General features: G+C 44.4%; 2 protein-coding genes across 3 annotated transcripts in view; both read right to left on the bottom strand.

Moving 5' to 3' along the window:
• Positions 1 to 17277, bottom strand: part of ADHFE1 (alcohol dehydrogenase iron containing 1) — a 35111-nt gene extending 17834 nt beyond the window's left edge. Inside the window, exons 1-9 of one of the 2 annotated variants that reach the window (XM_059394661.1) lie at positions 17186 to 17277; positions 10320 to 10357; positions 8455 to 8501; positions 7674 to 7727; positions 7327 to 7481; positions 6985 to 7181; positions 5319 to 5396; positions 3891 to 3996; positions 748 to 900 (exon numbers count right to left, since the gene is read on the bottom strand). In XM_059394661.1, the coding sequence (XP_059250644.1) occupies positions 748 to 900; positions 3891 to 3996; positions 5319 to 5396; positions 6985 to 7181; positions 7327 to 7481; positions 7674 to 7727; positions 8455 to 8501; positions 10320 to 10357; positions 17186 to 17250 (893 nt within the window). In that variant the 5' untranslated portion in view covers positions 17251 to 17277. The remainder of the gene's footprint in view (positions 1 to 747; positions 901 to 3890; positions 3997 to 5318; positions 5397 to 6984; positions 7182 to 7326; positions 7482 to 7673; positions 7728 to 8454; positions 8502 to 10319; positions 10358 to 17185) is intronic. The other variant, XM_059394662.1, reaches the window with a different exon arrangement.
• Positions 17278 to 18784: 1507 nt separating this feature from the next.
• RRS1 (ribosome biogenesis regulator 1 homolog) lies at positions 18785 to 20489 on the bottom strand. The gene has a single exon (XM_059394660.1). The coding sequence runs from the start codon at positions 20381 to 20383 to the stop codon at positions 19268 to 19270; it is 1116 nt and encodes a 371-aa protein (XP_059250643.1). The 5' UTR covers positions 20384 to 20489; the 3' UTR covers positions 18785 to 19267.
• Between the last annotated feature and the right edge of the window lie 349 nt (positions 20490 to 20838).

Here is a 20838-nt window from a genome sequence, read left to right as displayed (position 1 = left end):
GGGGTTCAGGTCTGTGATTCACCAGTCTTACACAATTCACAGTGTTCACCATAGCACATATGCTCCCCAGTGTCCTTCACCCAGCCACCCCACAGAAAGCTTTTTATATCTCCTGGGACAGACAACTTTAGACATTGGTTTCTTAAACTCACTTCATGTGAGTTTGCTTACTGGGTTGACTCTGCCTTCAGACACGGCCTGCATGGGCTTGGCCAACATCTGCCTCTCTGGGTCTCATTTCAGCTCTTGGTGTAGTCAAATCTCAGAGGACATCTGCCCTCACCTGAGCTCTGGTTTCAAGGCTTTGATGAATAATCCTTCTAGATGCATCCTTCTGAAATCAGGGGCTCATATTTTGTTCCCTTGCTTTTGCCTTTTCAGACTGAAGGACTCAGGTTTCATCTGTCCTTACATGCATCCCTCCCCATCTTTTCATCCTTCCAGAGCTTGCTGGTCTCTGGTGCTCCTCTATATCCACTGACTAATCTTTTGGTGAACAGGCGTGCTCAGGCTATTTCAGGATCTGGCACGCTACATTTTATGTGAGGGTGGAATGTGGTTTTCCTGTTCTCTCTCTCTCTCTGTTCGTTCGTTCGTTCCTTCCTTCTTTCTTTCATTTTATTTTTAAATAATTTTGACATCCAATGTGGGGCTTGAACTTAGAACCCCAAGATCAAGATTTGCTTGCCTGACTGAGCCAGCAAGGTACCCGTTCTAGTCTGTTTCTATCTCCCCTGGGCCACATACCTTTTCAGATACTTAGCGACGATCCGTAGTGCGTGGACGGCCCAGATGTCACTGATTGGGTTGCTGCCCTGGTATGCTGGCCGGGTGATAGGATTTGAAGGGCAAGGGCTCCGCATGTGGTAGGGGAGGGCAGTGTAGGACTCCAGGGCATGGCTAACAAGACATATTTAAAACACACAGATTGAAAGCACCTTCTTTTTCCCCTCCATTCAGATTACAGACTCTCTTGGATATGTTCAGTACTCACTCCACTGCAGATAAGCTCCGTGGCAGTGATAATCACAGTGCGTTCCACCAGGTCAGACTCTTGCCTACAATAGTCATTGCTTATTACAGAAATTAACAGTGAAGTTTATAGTCACAGCATTATTTTTTGACCAGTATATGTTGCTGGATTACATATGGCCCCTTTCTAGTGCAAATAAATCTTTATGATGTTGAATTTTTACATTATTTGGGTCATGAAGAAAAGCCCTGAATCTAAAAAATGATTTCCTTATAAAATATATTTACCATAGGGACGCCTGGGTGGCTCAGTTGGTTAAGCAGCTGCCTTTGGCTCAGGTCATGATCCCAGCGTCCTGGGATCGAGTACCACATCGGGCTCCTTGCTCCGCAGGGAGCCTGCTTCTCCCTCTGACTCTGCCTGCCACTCTGCCTGTGCTCGCTCTTGCTCTCTCTCTCTCTCTGACAAATAAATAAATAAAATCTTTAAAAAAAAAAAATATATATATATATATTTACCATTAAACTCCTGTTACCTAAGGAGGGACATAGTTACATGAGCCTTCTATTAAGAGTACAGTGCAGTGGGTGAAAGCACAGACCAATCCTGGCACCAGACCTTCCTGTAGCAGGTGTGGGGTAACTCACTATCTAACCTGTGACTCTAAGACAATGACAAATAATAGTATGCCTTCCTGGTGCTGCTGTAAAAATTAAATGAGGGGGTACACATAAAGTACTTAGAATAATGACCAGCACATTGTAAAACTTACAGTTCATCATTATTATTAAATTTTGGCCTGAAAAATAAAATTCAGTTCTTTTTTTCTGATATTCCCTCAGCTAAAGGTTGGCTATTTCAAGGACCAAGCTTCAGAATTTCCTCCACCTGATGGCCTGCTATCAATTCCAATCAATCAAATGCAGAAGAGAGAAAAAACAAAACACAACAAAACATAGCCATCTAGATCAGTGATGCATTGGGAACACAATGTAAGATGAACTGTTTCAGGCATGAATTACGGTTTTTGGTCTTAGAATGGAGAATTTCTTTTACACCTGAGAAGCAGATAACATCTTTTGAACAAACCATTGGAAATGCTTTTAAATAGTTGGTGGATGGATGCTATGGCTTTATGGTTCTTCTTCTTCTTCTTTTTTTTTTTTTTTAAGATTTTATTTTATTTATTTATTTTTTAATATATTTTTAAAGATTTTTATTTATTTATTTGACAGACAGAGATCACAAGTAGGCAGAGAGAGAGGCAGGCAGAGAGAGAGCGAGAGGGGGAAGCAGGCTCCCTGCTGAGCAGAGAGCCCGATGATGGGCTCGATCCCAGGGCCCTGAGATCATGACCTGAGCCAAAAGGAGAGGCTTTAACCCACTGAGCCACCCAGGCGCCCGGCTTAATGGTTCTTAATCTGTCCAATCTATGGGCAGTGCAAGAATGGAGCATTTGTGTGGGGAGATATTAACCAAATACCTATGATGTGACAGTCACTGTGCCAAGGGGCAGGGATGGAGAAGGGAGTAAGATGGTCCTGTCTCATCCAGCTCACAGTGCAGTGAAGATGGGCATGTGAAAGGGAAGTCCACCCAATGCGGAAGAGCAAAGGATGGAGTGGTCAGTTGTACCCGAGGAGAAGAAAGGTGGGGAGGCTGTCAGCAAAGTCTCCATCAAGAGGAGGGTGCTCCAGTGGAACTGGAATATGAATTCTCCAAAGAGATAAAGAGCTGAGCATTGGGGACAAGCCAGGGCAAAGAAATTTGGCCGTCTGGCAGTAGGCGTGGAAAGGCACTAAAAGACTTGTCAGGTAGAGGTGTGTGTATATGTGTATGTGTGATGATTATATTGCATTCTGAAAACTTGCTGAGGCCGGTATGGAGGACAGACAGAAGGATATGGGATGGAAGCAGAGACAGTGACGAGGAAACCACTGCAATTATCCAAGCAAAAGTTGGGCAGGTCTGAACCAAGGTGGGAACAATGAGGCTCAAGAGGAGGGAGCAGACAGGAGAGAGCCCAGCAAGACAAGTGGTAGGAAGTACTGGGCTATGTGTGGACATAAGAAAGAAGTTCATAGCAAGCCCTGCTGCTCACTAACTTAAGAGACTCAGGAGAAGTTGTGAGGTGGTGGGAGGAGGTGGAGAATAAATTGGGATTTCATCAAATTTAAGATGTCATGCATTATAAAACGCATCATTAAAAATACCACTGAGGAAGAAAACCGTACTGTGGCGCCACAGATCTTAAGACGTGTTCTGAGTTCACAGATGTTAGAATGTGAAAAAATGTACATGTGCAAGTAGATGAAATAGGTAGTTTGGGACATGCTGAATGCGAAAGTCGTCCGTGGGTCTCCCTGAGGCCCCTGGAAGGAACACGGATCAGGGAGCCATGGCAGCTGAAGCCCAGGGACATGCAGCAGGACTCTGGCAAGTTACTGAACATCTCCACGGCAGGTTTCTCTCTCGTGTGGTGCAGAGCTGTAGTGAGGTGGGGATGTGTGCGAAGTCCTGACACGTGAGCACAGTCCCGCTCCGGGGATGTCCGCTCCCTTCCCTGCCCTCTTCCATGCCATGGCAGCCCTGACCGTTTCCTGTTTCCTGTAGCCCTAGACGCAGGTGCTGTGGGCCTGAGATGCTGCTGCCAACTCCACCCACTCCTGTCCCTGTGGCAGCAGCCGTGGCTGGCACAGTCGATCCAGAACAGTGGCCTGAGGCTCATCCAGGAGCTCACCTAGTCACCATCCTCTATAGGTTCCATGTTTTCATCTAGGAAAGGGGATGACAGCCAAAATTGGCGTGGTTGTGGAACACTAACTGAAGTATGCTTAGCAAGTGCTTTCAGCAAGAAAATGCAGTCCAGAGACTTTTTCCAACTGGAAAAGCCCCTCCAGTTGGCACTCGTACCTACCAAAGCACATCAAAGCCGCTGTTGGCAACCACCCGGTCAGGCATGTGCAGGGTGTGCAGGGGATCGATCAGTCCCAGTGTGGGCTTGATGGCTCGGGAAGCAATGCCTAAAACAGGGATTTTCAACAGAGGCAAAAGGTATGGACACCATTTTAAGAAATTAAGTTACTTTAGGATAACGATTTATTCTTAAAAAAATTAAAAATATGCGATTCATTCTCATGAAGGGAGGCAGCAAGAGCAGTGGAAAGAGATCTGGGGTCAGAAACCTGGGTTTTGGGGCGCCTGGTGGCTCCGTGGGTTAAGCTTCTGCCTTCAGCTCAGGTCATGATCTCAGGGTCCTGGGATCGAGCCCCACATCGGGCTCTCTGCTCAGCAGGGAGCCTGCTTCCCCCTCTCCCTTTGTCTGCCTCTCTGTCTACTTGTGATCTCTCTCTGTCAAATAAATAAATAAAATCTTTAAAAAAAAAAAAAAAGAAACCTGGGTTTTTCAGTGGGTCTGAGGCTCCTCGTTTGAAGGAGCCAAGTGTGCACATCTCTTCCCAACTCTGGTTTGAAGGATGTCACTGGCAATGGTGGGAGTATTTACACCAAAGAAACTGGCCAATACTAGAAACTGGGGCTTATTTACTGATTAAATGCCAGAGAGCTGGTTTACTAGCACACTGGTGGTTTGGGTTCTGGTTCTGCAGCTTGCTATGTGTCTTTGGCCAAGTCACTTAGTCTCTCTGAGTTCTCCATTAGATCATAACCATATAGGGCTTCTATCCCACATAGCTAATGTAAGGCTCATATTAGAAAGTGTTATGTAAAAGTCTTTGAAAAACTGTAAGATAGAATTCAAGTATTGGCTCCTGCTATCTTCAATAACATCAAAGGATAATGTCATTTAATTTTAAAAAGAGAAGTTACTATAAATGTGCAGCCAAATACCAATTTATTCTGCTACAAAGGCCTGGGACCTTTGGATCTTTCTGGAGTGTTGGGAATGTTTTATACTTTGATTGGGATAGTGGTTACATGGGTATATCTATTTGCCAAAATTCACCAGACTGTTAAAATGTATGCATTTTATTATACAAAAATTGTATCTCAGTGAAATTGATTTAAAATGTTGAAAGGAAAAAAGTGTTGCAAAGATGTCCAAGAAAGGGAATAATCATTCAGCACTGAAGTACAGTTACTAACTTGAGCAGAGAAATGGCCAATCAAGATTAGGGCATTTTAATATGCTTTGTAGGTAATTCTCAGAGAAGTTTATTAGACTGTTTCATATTTTTACATGTACTTGGTAAAAGAAAATGTGTGTATATACATGCCCTTAACTTTATAACTCCTTGATTTTTAAATATTAGGCTTAAAGAAAAGGCCACGGGGTTGAAAGGTAAGAGAGAGAATTAAGCACGATTCTTATGGGCACAGTTCTTACCAGTTTTTACTTTCAAGTGTTCATAGTCAAAGATGGCAACTCCTGTAGTTTCACTCCCAGTTCCTGAGGTAGTTGGGACTTGAATAAAATAACATTAATTTACATAATGCATCTAAGTAAAGGTCAGTGGAGATACTTAATTCAGCCTGAGGAAGCAAGGAACAAAGTTAGAGAAGGAAGCGCTGATCCCCCTGTTGCTCCCGTGAGTTCCGTATCTACGTTGATCCGCATGTATGCTTCATATGCCTGCCTGTGTCTGCATTTACATGCATGCGTAATAGCGTGCCTGTCAGCATTAACAGGTTTCCTATGCATATGTGATGGCAATGTCTACATTAATATGCACACATTTCATGTGCACGGTGTTCATGTCTGCATAACGTGTAGGCATGTCTAATGTCTATGCGCACTTTGATGAGTATGCGTGATAGCTTTACCTGTATTAACACATATGCATGATGTCAGTGCCTGTGCCAGCATGTATACAGGCCTGACATGTACGTATGGTGTCCATGCCTGTACTAACACGTGTGTATGTTTACCATGTATTATGTGTCCTGTTTCTGTATAAACAGCTAGGAACCCCAGGAACTCTAGCACCCGAGCTTACGCAGCTGCAGCCGGGTATTCAGAGGCCGGCTGCTCGGCATCTCGGCTGCTCGGCATCTCGGTTAGAAAGCTCCTATATGCCTTCTCTGAAAGACATCTTTATTCCCTCCTGGCAGTAAGCACAGTAACGTTCTGCCTTTGCTAGGCTCCGTGGTTTTGTAATTCTGTCAAGTTTCTAAACTTTACTAATCACCCCTCTGTGTGATGCTGACACAGTTTCACCAGAGGGTTCCGTTTGCCAGACATCAATTATGTTGCTCCCTGCTGATTGCTCATTCACATCAAAGCAGTTCATCTGCCTCAACCTACTCCTGTACCATCATGGGGCCCATTCACGGTGGGGGCAGTTGAGGGGGAGAAGAGAGAGGACAAAACTTCAGACAGATATTGTCCAGTTACCAGTTAGTGCATTTTCACTATAAAACTTTAAGCAGTAATACGCTAACAGCCATAAAATAGGAGGGAGGGCAGAAAAGACCCAAAGATCCCAAGCTCTGTGCGAGACAGACAAGCTATTCTGACTTGGACTTGCATGTCTGTCCCCAGGACAGCCACAGAGCAGATGTTGCCCAGAGAGATGTGGCCATGCTGGCCACATGTCCTAGAGAAGAGACAAAGCCCCAGGTCAGCTGAAGAGCCATTGTGTGGAAGAAAGAGTTGAGTCAATACCAGAAAAATAATAGCGAATGTTCCCCTTAAACTCCACGGTGGCTGGCAGAATGGGACAAAGCAGAGAGGGGTTTAGAAGACAAACCTGCCAACAGAGGGATCTAATAATATGGAAACGATAACCTTCCCTCCTCCTTCACACAATGACTGCCTATGCCTAGCTAGCATAAATCTGCAAATTTTCCCACCACTGACCCAAATCGTCTGCCTGTGCAATAATGATCAGAATTTTAAAACATAAATGAACTGCTATCTGTTCTGCTCTCCAAACACTGTACTACACTGAAATGAAGAAATCAGAAAGCTTTGGAAACAAAGCCTAAAATTCCTGGCTTACATCTTTCCTAAGACCTTTTGCCAATTGCAAAATAAAACGTATAGTCTTTACCTGCAATCAGAGGCTTAAGAGGCAGAGACACAGGCTTTCCCTTCCCAATGGGGGCATTGACATAGTCTAGGAAATCAGAGTGAGGGCTGGATGCATACAGATTAGCGGCTTTGCAGGTGTCCATGGTGGAGCCTCCACCCACAGCAACGAAGGCATCAAAAGCTCCCCTTTTGACAAATTCAATTGCTTCCATGAAGCTTAGAGAAGGGAAAAGAAAAGCCATCATGTCATTATTGTTTTCAGAAATAAATTGCCACACCATTAAAGGCCTGGAGCAAGTTTTAAGCAACAGTGAGATGTGTTGGCTTCTACATAAAGTAAATAGCAGCAATAAAATAATACCTTCTATCTGTTGGTTCCACCCTCACATTATCATAAACCTTAAAACTTATGCCATTCTTTACTAGGGAGTCCATAACCATTTGTACGGGAGGGAGCTGGGAGAGGTTCTTGTCTGTCATCAAACAAACATTTTTAGCACCCATGTTTTGTAGGTCCTAAAACAACAAAAATAATTTATACGTTAGGTTTCATTGCCCGAGAACTGCAATAGACTCTCTCTCTCTCTCTGGCCAACTTAACACTGCACATTTTTAAAAACAAAGAACTCAATTGTTTTCAGTTTGCATTTGTTTTAAAAGACAAGTAATATTTCTAACAAAAAGACTGTAGGAATCTTAAATACTTGCCATTCCCACTTCCTTTGTAACTCCTGCTCCATATCTAATATTTGAAACGGCCATCTGTGGAAAAACAAAACAAAAAAAGACTTAGATATAGGTGTGTTTCATTTCTAAAAACCTATAAATGAAATGAATCATTCCTTATTGTGTAGAGAATAAAGTATATATTCCTTAGCATGTCCTTCATTTTAATTTATGACTCCTGAACTAGGAGGAGACAGAGATTTAAACAAATAATTATATAATAATAGTATGATAAAAATTCATCAAAATTCATTGCTCCTTTGTTCTTGCTTCAAAAGATTGCTTGGACCTCTTTTAGAATTGTTATAATTACAAAACTAAGCTGTAACCTACAACATATGTAAGTTGGAGAGTCTGTAGAACTGGGACTTTGTCCTGTTTTGATGGCTGAACAAAAGACAGACAATATCTAAACATTGCTCATGTTATCTGAAGATCTGTATTCCATTACCCCAACAAGGGACTTTGTTAAATGGGGTCTGATCAAATAATGAGATTAGGGAACACCAATTAACAGTAGATTTCAAATGAGATAATAATGCATTAGTGGGCGCCTCAGTGGCTCAGTTGGTTAGGCATCTGCCTTTCGGCTCAGGTCATGTTCCCAGAGTCCTGGGATCAAGTCCCTCCTGGTTCTCTCTCTGCCTCTGTCTCTCTCTCTGTCCCTCATGAATTAAAAAAAAAAAAAAAAAAAAGCACTAGCAAAATACTCTAGTATTTTTTCAAGTCATCATCAAAGAAAGAATGGATTGATTATATATACCTCAAAGGCATAATCTGTTGTTTTCCCAGAAGGTGCAAATCCAGGAGCTAGAAATGTAGAAATTAGTGTTAGAGTAGGCCTCTAAAACAAAGCAAAAATAATGGTTTTTGATAGTAAATTGGTATTTCAGCAGTGAACATAAGCATCTCCCTTAAAAAGACTTACCTTTAAAAGAAAATTAAAAGCCTTAGCTAAAATGTATTTTCAAGTTTCATTGTTGCCTATCAAATTGAAATTAAAATCTGCATTTTAAGAGAATGTAATGCTAACTTGATGCTGATTGTGTGAAAATAGTTATTTAAAATATTTTCTTCATTGAAAATAAAATACACTTTTGAAACAATGTCTAAAAATCCTCTAGAAAAAATACCCTCTAGACTCTGGAGTTAGATTATTGTTAGAGAACAATTATTAGTAAATTAATTAATTAGAGTCCTGCTTACATTTCTTATAACAACTGTGATCAGTTTGAATTAAAATATTTTTCCATAGAGAAAAAACTAACACAGTAAGATATTTATATTTTTCAAGTTAAAATATGTAAAAATTTAGTTCTATTTCTAAGATTTAATAAAAATTTTTATAAACTGATGCTTCTTTATAATGTTATTAGGTTTTAGTTATGGCAGAAATGATTTCCTGTCGTATCAGAACAAGACAGCCCCGCTTAATGAGTTTTATCCTTGTTTTCATCACTCCTCGTCAGTCATAAGATTGAAAAAAAGTCTGCAATAATTTCCACTACTTTTTTTTTTTTTTTTTTAAAGAACAAGAGACCACAACTAGACAACAGTCTACCTTTGGATTCTTGAGGGCAAGGGTATCCTTAGTCAAAATTCAAATTTCTTTGATCCGTATCTACTGTAAAGAAATAATCTATTAATCTTGCTACTGAAGTTTAGGAAAAGACATAAACTGAATCTAGAAAACAGTGAGATTATCTTTCTTTAATTTACTAATTTTATGCTCCCAAACAGGAGACTACTAATTCTTTGTTGAAATCGACTAAGAATTGGAAAGAACCAGCTAAAGACAAAATTCTGCAGATGTTCACGAGGACCTTAAAGGCTGGCCATGTTTTCACCTAGCAGACAGTCATTAATGACTGGGAGGTCCCTTGGCCTGCCTTGAATGGTGAACCACACCTGTGGCAGGAAAAAGCCCTCAGTCTCTCTCTCTGTTCTATTCCCCAACAGGCTCCTCTGTGGGTTCTGCTTAGTTTCCTGTACGGGCAGCCCCCCTTGTTTCCATTCTCACTGTGCTGTTTAGATTTGACCTTTCCTTCTAAGAGGTGAAATCAGTTTTTGTGTCAGTAATTCATGTGACATTCTGAGGACACGCTGAAGCTACAATGAGCTTCCTGCTGCTCTGTGGACAATGGAGTTGGGAAGGATTAAGACGTTTGTGAGAACTGAAAACTTTTGTCATTATTTTTAATTACTAAGAAATATAATTTTTTTAAAAATTGATACAAACAAGTTTTTTCCTTCTAGGAACCACCTTTGTTCTTTAGCCTCTTTCTTTCCTGAGATGTATTAAGACTGTCCGAAGATTTCATCTTGATTAATTTGATTAACTCAGATGATCTTAAAATCTCATCTGTGCCCCCATTTTTAGCTTTGGCAAATAATGCTATCTGAAATAGAAAATTATCGTAAATAGCATTAAATATATACTTGAGTCAAACATAATCAATCAGCACACGTTCAGCTACCGTCATATAATTAGAACTACATATTACCGGTTGCATTCCAACTTTCACATCCCTTGATTTCCTTGATTTATCATTTTCCCAAATGTATTATGAATGCCAATGGAGGGCTTGGAAATTTTGGCCACTTTAAAAACACAAAATGTCTTATTACCTTGGGAGTAAGTATGAGAATGAGTTGGGCACTGGCATCTAGGGAAAAGAAAAAAAAATGTGAAACTAGAAAACCAGAAGATAGGATGCTTTAATGTGACTCACATTGCATTCTACTCTTGAGATGCCATCAAAGTAGTAGCTATTGGCAAATGCTCCATAGGAAAACACAGAAATCATCATGGACAGGAAGTCCACTCAGAGTCTTTCCAGTGTTGCAGGATCATTCTTTCAGGAGTTATTCAACTGGTGCTCAATACATGTGTACGGGAAGCTGAGATAAGTCCTCTGGGGATACAAGGAAGTTTGAGATGGAGTCTTAGTGTCTATGAGGTCCCAGCTCTTTTACCAGGTTAGGAACTTTTACCAAATTTACCCAAGGTTAACTACTCAATGCACTTCCTCTCCCATTCCTCCCACCCAGGGGAATTTGTATTTTCTCATTGTCTTCAGTGTGTTTATTTTCTTGAAACAGACTCTGGGCCTCTGAGAAGCCCTCAGTGGGCCTGCAGTCCTCACTGGTCACCACCTCATGCCTCCATCTTTTCTCAGCCCAGCTCCAGGGACCTGCAGCCCCTTGGATGCCTCCATGTGCTGGTTCCCTCTCCAGGGCCTGTGGCTGTGTCCCCCTCTCCTCGCTCCCCTGTGGCCTAAAGTGCGCTCATGCCTGTCACTCTGGCCTCCTCGAATCCCTCACCTCTTGTCAGTTCCCACTCTGCTTCTCTGCCCTTGACTCCGTTTCCCTTCTCCGTATTGGTAGCCTCCTGTTTCCTGCATAGTCCCTTTCTCCTCCTGTTCGCTGTGCATTTGAGCAGCACCAAAGGGTTGTATGTTTCTATTTTTTTTTGCCAGAGGACCTTGTCCTAGTGGGGTCCCAGTAGATATGTGAGTGGACAACCACTCCATCCCCCCTTTAAAGTTGGAGTGAAAACATCTGAGGGGAAAGGTAGAGAAGGAAAGAAGAGTGTTCAGCTCAATGGTCAAGACCTCAAAAACAGATTGAAGTCAAAGCCGCCAGGAAAGCGGTGTGAGTACCACCATGAGTCAAGGCTGCCACCTCCTGGACACGGCTGAAAATGCCAAGTGTTGAGAGTCCCAGGACCATCCCAGCCAGTGTGAGCCATTCGCAGGCTGCCATAGGGAAAGCACAGTTGGGAACGCCAAGATGTTGTCCTTCACTGGTGGGCTTTCTTTGGAGAACTTTCCCTGCTTTACACCCTCCAAGGACAAGAAAGTGGAGGCAAAGGGAAGAAAATCTCCAGACTCTAAACTTTCCAATGCCCAGGAACGTGGGAGCACATGCTTTCCTACATTCCTCCCCCTTTTTATTTTGTATTTTTTAGGTTCTGAGGCTGCCTTGATTAATCATTTCTACTTTTTACTTGTGGTTTGAGTCCCATCCTCTCTTGCCTTCTTGGGGCCTCCATCAGTCCTGTGTTTCCTAGTATTCCTCCTCACTTGACCTTTGTCATTGTATTTAAGAGTTTCATGCTTCAAAGTCTCAACCTCTTGTCGCCTCTGGCTTGCTCATCCTCTCTGAGTCTCCCCTCCTGGCCTAGGTCTGCTGGCTCCATTTTCTTGCCTCCCACACATTGCCTGGCTCCCTGAAATTTGGCTGCTGTCTCAACAAGTCCCAGCTTTCCTGCTGTATTCCTAGTTCTCAGGACACGCCCCCACCCCCCCAGCACCTTGCTCTCCTAGCACTGAACACTGGGCCACCCCCTCCTTGGGTGGCTGAAATGCTTTCCGTGGCTTCCAGGACTACCTACTCACCTGGGATTCCTCTAATTATTCTTTTTCCAGCTCCTTTACCACTCTGCTCATTCCTTAAATATTGGGTTCTATCCTGGGCTCACCCTTCACCCTTTATAGCAAACACATCAAGGCCCCCCAGTATTTCTCTAGCCAAATCCATCCACCTCTCGTGGGTCCTCTGCCAATCTCTGGTTTCCGTGTCATCTCTCATCTGAATAACTACAAAGCCCCTAACAGGCTTCTCTTGGCTCCACCTTTGCCACACAAGGGTCAGGAGCTTATTTCCAATGATGCCCTCTCCCCTCACCCCCTTTGGATGAAGTTCAGACCTGGCCCTGCCTCATGGGCCCAGCTAATCTTTCTAGCCTGGTAACCCCATCTCTGTCCATCTCCAGAGCTCTTGGAAAGTTCTTTTCTGTGAATGGGAGGGCCACACATTCTCTTTTTTGCCTCCAGAACTTTGTCTTTGTCATTTCCTCTGCCTGAAACATGTTTCTGTCTCTTCTTCCAGGTAATTAGTATCCTTTCTAGTGACAGCTGAAATGTCACCCTGGGCAGTCCTCCCTAAGGCTGGGCCCAGGTAGGCACTCTCCCTCTGTGGTCTGTACCATGCTTCTCTCCCCATTAGAATCATTATCACTCTGAGTTGTTGGTACCATTCTTCTGTTTGCATCTGCCTCTAGATTGTAAATTTTGTGGTGGCAAGACAAGATCTGCCATTTATCACAACTTCATCTGTAATGGCTAGCATTGCAACAGGCACATACTAATACCACCTGAAGGAATACTGACTGAAGAAATAAGTAAATGAGTAAGTAAATGCAGATGTTTAAAATCCTCTGAGCTTTTCTTCTCATCTCCTGGTGTACCAAGACAGAAAACCTGAGCTTGGGTAAGAAGAATGGACTGTGGGTTCCCCCACTGTTTTAGGACAGCTTGAAACCACTGATGGGCTTCTCTACTCTTGAGAAGCTGAGGAAACCATGGGCAGAGCAAGGCTCTCTTTACCTACCCTCTGGTTCTGGCCTGATTATTCTGGCTTTCCTCCCAGTATCACTGGCTCGGATAAACTGGCCAAGTTTTTAGTAAAGGTCAGCACCTCTCCTGGGCACTAAATCTCAAGGGAGCAAGGATCCTGATGTGGGACTTGATCCAACCCAAGACCCCAGGATCATGACCCGAGCTGAAGGCAGATGCTTAACGGACTGAGCCACCCAGATGTCCCATGTTTTCCCCTTTCTTATATTAACAACAACCTTCTCTTATTCTTCCCTCTCCTGATGCTGCCCCTACCGCTCTCCTTGCCTATAGTCCTGTAAAGGCTCTCCAATTTCTCCCATTCTCTCTGGCATCCCCTCCAACTGACCTTTGCCCTGTGACTCCACAAAGAGTTTGCCAAGTCACGAATGCCCTTCACCTTGCTAATATATCACTCAGTTCTGAGTTCAGTCCTCATCTTGTACAACCTGTCAGCAGCATTCTTCTATCTACTCCCTTCTCCATGGAAAACTTTCTTCCCTTGGCTTCCAGGTTGTTCCTCACCTAGTTTCTTTTTATGCCATTGACTCTGAATGCTGGAGGGTCCTGGGGTTCGGCCTATGAGTCCCTCTCTTTTCTTTCTACTCTCACTCCCTGAGTGACCTCACCTTGTCTCATGGTCTTGAGTGACTTCTGTGCTCTTATCCTTCTGGTTTAGATGTCTTGCTTAAACTCCAGATTTAGCTGCCTCCTCCGACACCTCCACTTGAATGTCTGTTAGGCATTTCAGCTCCTGCCCAAGACTCAGCTCCTGGTCTTCCCTTAAAGCCTCTTCCCCACCCCAGTTTAATGGCAACTTCATCCTTCCACTTGTTAGGGCAAAACACCTTGGGCTCATCCTTGGCCGCCAGCATCTCTCACCTCATCTCCCCCTCATTCACTCTGCTCCAGTCACCATGTTCTGAAACCATGCTGGTATTTCCCACCTTTGAGTACCTTCCCAGAGAGCCACATGGCTTGCTTCTTCCTTCCACCTTCCACAGGTCTTCCTGTAACCATTACCTTCTCAAGAGCAAGCGTGGTTGGCTGAGACCTTGAAGATATCCAGGTCCTAATAACCTGGAACCTGTGAACATTATAAAGCAAAAGGGACTCTATAGATGTGATTAAATTAAAGATTTTGAGATGGAAAGATACCCTGGATTATCTGGGTGGGCCCTAAATAATCAGAAGCGTCCTAATACGAGGGAGGCAGAAGGGGATTTGACATATTGGCAATGTGACCACTGAAGCAAGTGCTGGCTACATTGGTGGCTGTGACGACGGAGGAAGGAGCTACGATTTACCACTGCAAGAAGTGCAATGGAAGCTGAAGAGAGCAAGATAATGGATTCTCCTCTAGAACCTCTGAAGGGAGTGTGGCCTTCTCACACTTTGATTTTGGCCCAGTAAAACTGATTTTGGACTTAAGAACTCTAAGAGAATAAATGTGTGTTGTTTTATGCTGCCTAGTTCATGGTAATTTATTATATCAGCAATAAGATACTAATAGTTAGGTCTTTTTCTAAAATTGCATCCCCTCCTGCCATGACCCATCCTCCTTTACTTTCTCTTTAATACTAACAACATGTAATATACCCTAAATTTTACTGGTTCATTGTCCACCCCACCTGCCCCACCTACAGTTAGGCACCAGGGATATCAGGTGGTTTTGTTTCTTGCTGTACTCCCAGGGATGAGAACACTGCAAATCTGTAGCTTGTGCAGTCCTTCCCTCCTGGGCTTTCTCCTGCCTCTCTGGCCATGTTCCTGTCCTTTCATACTCGCTCCTTTTCCTTCATTCAAAGTGCAAATCATTTGCAAATGCAAGTGCATAAGGCGGCTGGTAGATAATGTAAATGGGAGGTCAGAGCTCCTGGCTGGCTGTGTAGCCAGTGTGCAGAATGAGTGGCAGGCTATGTGATAGGGTCTCTCGGGAAGCCGGAATGCTTGCCCTGTTCAGAGGAGGTGGCCACCACTTCATGTCAGCTCTGGCAGACCTTCCAGATGAAATGTGGGCCCAATGATGCCATTTTCAATTTTCCAAAACTTTTATCTGAAATCTCCAACTTTCTAAATGCATATCCTATTTAAAAAATAAGCCCCATTTTGCCACCCTTGCTTTAACACATTGCTGCTCCTGGGGATCTCATTCTCAACCCTTCTGGGTTTACAGTTTGCTAAGGCCTTTACTTCCACACCCACAGTTTCAACTGTCCTCTATACAGGTGGGTGAGTTCCAACTCACTTCTGAGCTCCAGAACAATGTAATCAATTACCTGCTGATGGTCTTTTTCACCTGAGGCATGTCCAATTTGAAGTTCCTAAGGTAAGTTATCATCTTCTTCCTACAGCTAATGTGCATGTAGTCTTATTTTGGTAAATGACCCCAATGTTTACCTAATACCTAATACCCCATCTAGAAACTTCAACTTCTCCTCCTGTCTCACTTATCAGATACAAAATCCTGCTGATTTTGACAGACTCAGTATTTCTCACATCTACCCCATGTACCAGCTGGCTCTCCTTGGTACCCAAAGCCATCACCTTTTAGCTGGAGCATTACAATTACTTCTAGACTTTCCTTTCCACTGTACACTGCCACCAGAAAGCTTGGATATATTCTAATCATGCCACCTTCCTTTGTCATACAACCATTCCAAAAACATGTTCTCAGGACACTGGTTCCAAGGGATATGAATAGTGTTGCTTGATAAAAAGTTTTGTGGTAACACAGATTTGGAACAAAGAGTTTAAATACAGCTAACCTTTTTTTTTTTCCCCTCCATCTCTCTGGGATGTCTCAGAGCCTTTTGTTTGCTAATTTTCCTGACCCTAAAAGCACTATGCAACAGTCGGCAGTTTCCTATTTATTTAGCCATGGAATTCCCTGCCCCCCATTGGGCATTTCAAAGTATTAGAACTATTGCTTCCAGAATTCCCTATTATCTGCAGGACATAATTCAAATTCTTTAGCATAGGACTGAGAACAAGGACCGTGAAGCTAGAATATCTGGGTTCAGATTATGGCTATGCCATTTGCTTAGCTGTGTGACACTGGACAGACTCCTTTTCTTCATGCTGTTTTCTTGTTATCTATAGTATAAGGATAATAATATAGTATGGCATAGGGTTGTTGTAAGGATTACAGTTACTATTAACAGCATATGTAAAGCATGTAGGACAGTGCCTGGCACATAGTAAGTGCCTCGTAAGTGCTATATTCTTATTCTTCTTGTTCAGGGCCTGTCTTCTACACCCTCGCCTCCTTTCGTGAAGGTAGGTCCAGATTTTAACTTCTTTTGATCCTGGAACTACACCTCTTGCCAACAGCATTGCTCCTCCCAGTTACCTCAAATTCCTCTCTAGTCCCCCTCCTTTCCTCTTATCTCTATTAGATCAAATTTGACATGTTTCCCCACGCTGACTTGTGCATTTGTACATCCCACAAATACTATCAGGGGGCTACGATATACCTTCCATTTCTGGATGGGGGCGGGGTCTGCCATGTCAAAACATTTAATACCCCAACATCCTGTACATACCAGGGGGTGAAGCTCCTGGCAATTTCTCACATCCGTTTTTCTCTTCTGCACTCCCTATCCCTTCTGTTCCTCACAGGCCTGTTTCACAAACCCTGTCCCCTCATCCAATTACCCACTGGAGTTTTAACTGCTCGAGAGTCTTACACCTTTTTATCTCCAGCACCTTGCCTAGTTTTTGGCACATAACATACACCCAATACAAATGTGTTGATTGGATATATACATTTGTCTTGGTCACTGTGCCAAGCCCTCCAAGTCTGCCATGACATGGGACCAGGCACTGCCCTCTCTGCGCCTATTTCCTTAACGGTAGAACAAGCAAGGTGCAACCTGCCTAGCTGCCCTGTGCATGGTTGCATGGCACCCCGCTACAATGCGGTCCCTCCTGGCGCACGGCTCTGACGTGGAGAGGGCACGCGCAGTGGGATCTCCTCCTCCGAGTTTCCGAAAGTAACCTGAGTAAGACCACGCGGGGCCCCCAGAAGGACTGCGTGGGCACGGTGGCATCCTCTCGTCCCCCCGCCCGCCCGCCCGTCCGCCCTGCACTCACGCTGCTCGCTGCAGTTGCCTCAGCAAGTGCGCGACACGGGCGCGGGTGGCTGCAGCCATGGCCATGCAGTCTTCCTTCCAGTAGCCCCTCCTTCGCCCCCTCCGCCCCTCCGCCAGCCAATCCCGGCCACCGGCCTCCAGCTCCCGCCCTCTCAGGCGGAGACTGCCCCCCTTCACATGCTAATTTTCCTGCCCCAGCATTAGCCCTCTTTGGATTAGGACCTTTTTCCTAGGAGTCAAAATCTCAAGTGCCCTACCAGCAGTCCCACCAACCACCTCTGAAACTGCTGTAAAGGTAACTGCTTTGTAGGATCGTGGTTGCTTCCTTAAGTGTCCCTACTTAAAACCCTTTATTTCAAATACTGGGGATATGGGGAAAGGGAAAAAAGGGCATTCTTTTTCCACTGATGCCTTTAAAATGCTACTTTGCCTTCCTGCTTTCCAAATAAATTAAGACATTGCATTTAAACTGTTTTAATAGTAAATAAGGACCTTGCAAAAAGTCCGTGTTTTTTGTTTGTTTTAAAACAGGGCCAGTGTTGTGTCCAACTGCTAAATCTAAAGTCTAAAAACAAAAACAAAAAAAAAAACACAGAAAAATCCCAAAACAAAACAGCAACAACAAAACATCCTGGATAGGTGAGAACTTAAAAGGTGTTAAGTGCTCTAGAATAGCCTTTGATGAAGTTAAGCTACCATTAAATAGTTTCATCAGTAGTTACAAGCCTTCCATGATTATACTATACTCTAGGGCTTAGCAGGGACAAGGGCTCCACTTCCCAGGGGGAAAGTTGATCAATGGTGGCAAAAATTCAACTTTAACTTAATCAGAAAGTATCCTAAGACAGTAACAATTGAACATCTGTATTTTTAGTAACGTATCATGAAATCTGAATTAATCTTTTCTTCCATAGCAATTTCTAAAGATGAGGCAACACTGAAAAAAGAAAAGATTAACTCTCAACTTTAATATATTATCAAAGGTCAGACCAAAAACCTGAGCAGAGTAACTCATGGGCATGTAATAGCAGCAAAAAGGCTCTCCTGGATTCTGGATCTACCCTGAGTCCTCCTCAGAAGATACTCATTTTTACAAAGACAAGTTTCAGAGATCAATTAGGGAAAGAGATCCATAAAAGCTATGAACATTTGACCTAATCAAACCAGTTAAGGGCAGTTTGACAAATGAATCAAAGATAACTGTTACAGTAAAGATTTGGTGGGTTTCTCTCTTCTCAAAACAGACTCTACCTGAAGTTTTAAAAAAAATTGGGGACATAAATGCTGAAAAAGATTTAAGTATTTTCTGGATTAATGAGGATAATTACCATTATTTAGTGAAACCCAAATTTATAATTTACAGCCAATCAATGTTTTTACAGTATTAAAAGCACCAAATCTTTTTTCAAAGAGACACCAGTTGTACTACACTTTCTATATTGTATCTGATACTTATTAGAAAAACCCATACTTCTTTTGGTGTCACTGAAATCATAAATTACCTGCTTTATGTTTTTTTAGAAAGCAAATAAAAATAATCTGAAACCCTGTATCCCCTGGCTTTACTTAGAATTTCTAGCAATGGCCTAAATGTCCAAAGTCACACTAGAAAGACACACTTTTATTAAAAAACCTTCATAAGAATTATTTTTAAGTCCAGTTTTGAAAATAATCTTTGTTCCCATCGCGCACATTCCCTTGTTATAAAAATAATGCAGAAATCAATTGTAAGTCTGAAAGATGACCAACTCTCCCCCACAACAGGTCCAAAGTTAAAAAGAAAAAAAGATGTCTGTTTAAATATACAACTCGTTCCCAGTCTCCACCAACTTTTCCTGGATTCTTGTGTCCTCACATACATCTTTTAATCTCCAGCCAAATTCCTGGTTGTGGGAAAACAATCTGTAGAGTCCAACATTTACATACTATCTGGCAAGGAAGGCAGTCTATTCCTTAAACCTCAGTGAAGGCAGCGGCCACCTTCTTCAACAACCCTCCTGCCCCACCAACCCCACCCACCTCGTAACTAGACCTTTACATTTAGTATAGCTCTAGGGTTTACAGATGGGTCCGAGGGTGAATATTATTTCCTTCTCTTTCCTCCGTGGTGTTGTCCTCCTTTCCTCTTGCTGCCCAAGGGAGGCGGCCCAGAATTCATTCTGCCTCCCAAGGCCCGGTTCCTCTTCCCTCCCTGGCTGGGCGGGGCACCTTTCCTTTTGCCCCCAGGACCCTGCCGGCCCCCCTTTCTCTTGCTCTTCTGGCTCATTTTCCTTCTCTTGGCAGCCTCCTCCTGATCCTCCTCCCTCATCTGTTTATTGGTGGCCCTTGTCACGTCCAGCTGAGGCTTTTTGCTGTTCATCACCCTAAGCAGCTCCAACTGGCTCTTCTTCTCGGCTGCAAAGTCCCCGAAAAGGGGCTGAAACTTCCTCTTCTTGCCCGAGCCCCGGGGGTTCTTCTCTTTGGGCAAGCGCTCCTGGAAACGCCCCACAGAGGCGGTGGACACCTTGGCTACCTGCATGGCGCGGCCTAATTCCTCCTTACTCTGGTGTCCCGTAGGGTGCATGCCAGCCGAGCTAGGTACCTGCATCTTGTGCGCGCGAGCCAGGTTACGCAGGCGGTTCAACTCGTTCTTGGCCACCCGTTCCTTCTTAGCCTGGATCCGCTTGGCGAACTGGTCCTCTAGCGGGTCGGCACCCCCGGGTACCTCGATCAACCATTCCTTGGTGTCATCACGGGCGCGCTGATAGCCCCAGCGGCGTCGCCACTGGCCACTCACCTCGTCCCACACCAGATTGGTCTTCTTCTTGGGACGGATGCCCTTGAGGCGCGCGAACTGCTGCCAGCGTGTAAGCGGCCGCGGCCGGGGCACCGGTTTCTCGCGCGGCAGGCGAGTGGTAGGCTCCGGCAGCCGCGCCACCAGCGCCTCCTCCACGCGCTCCGTGGGCAGCTGCCATAACTGGTTGATGAGCAGCTGCGTGTTGTCCCGCGCCAGGGCCTGCAGCTCAGCCTCCGGCGTTGCTCCCGCGCGCCGCAGTCCCGTCGGGGGGTTCCGGTCTGATGCCAGCAGGTTACCCAGGTCGAACTCCAGCTCCAGCTCCTTGTGCACTGTGATGCGCTGCAACTTCTCTGCCTCGTCCCGCTCCGCCTTTGCCAGCAGTTCCTCCACGCTCTGGCCCTCCATGGCTCCTCCTAGGCTCATTCGCTCCGGGGAGAGAGTTCAAGCCACTACTCTGCCAACGCCGGCTCAAGCCCCGGCAGCGCCACCACGTGCAGTCGCCTAGAAGCTAGTTCCGGAAGAGAAAGCTTCACTTCCGGAGCAGCCGGAACAGGTTCGCTGTCCCGGCAACCCGAGAAAAGGCCGGCAGAGAGCGGTGTTGGAGAGCAGATGGGAGGACCGGAGGCCCTTTGACGTGAGCCGGGAGGTAGGCGGTGCTGGTGCACGGAGCCTAGACTGCAAATTCCACGGCCCAATTGGGACTGTCTCTCCCAGGATGTGGCGGCGGAGAGGGGTGGTGCAAATTTGGGGTGTCGCGATTTGAGGGGGTCCAGGAGCGAGTGTTACCAATTTCAGGATAAATCAGTTCACTAGATGTTTCGCTTCTCAGCTTTCTGGGACGACGTAAATTTTATTTTTACCAGAGTCTGAACCCTTTC

This window comes from Mustela nigripes, chromosome 3, assembly GCF_022355385.1.
Source record: "Mustela nigripes isolate SB6536 chromosome 3, MUSNIG.SB6536, whole genome shotgun sequence".
NCBI lineage: Eukaryota > Metazoa > Chordata > Mammalia > Carnivora > Mustelidae > Mustela > Mustela nigripes.
Note: the sequence above shows the minus strand (reverse complement) of the source record. Positions and strands in the feature narration are given on the sequence as shown.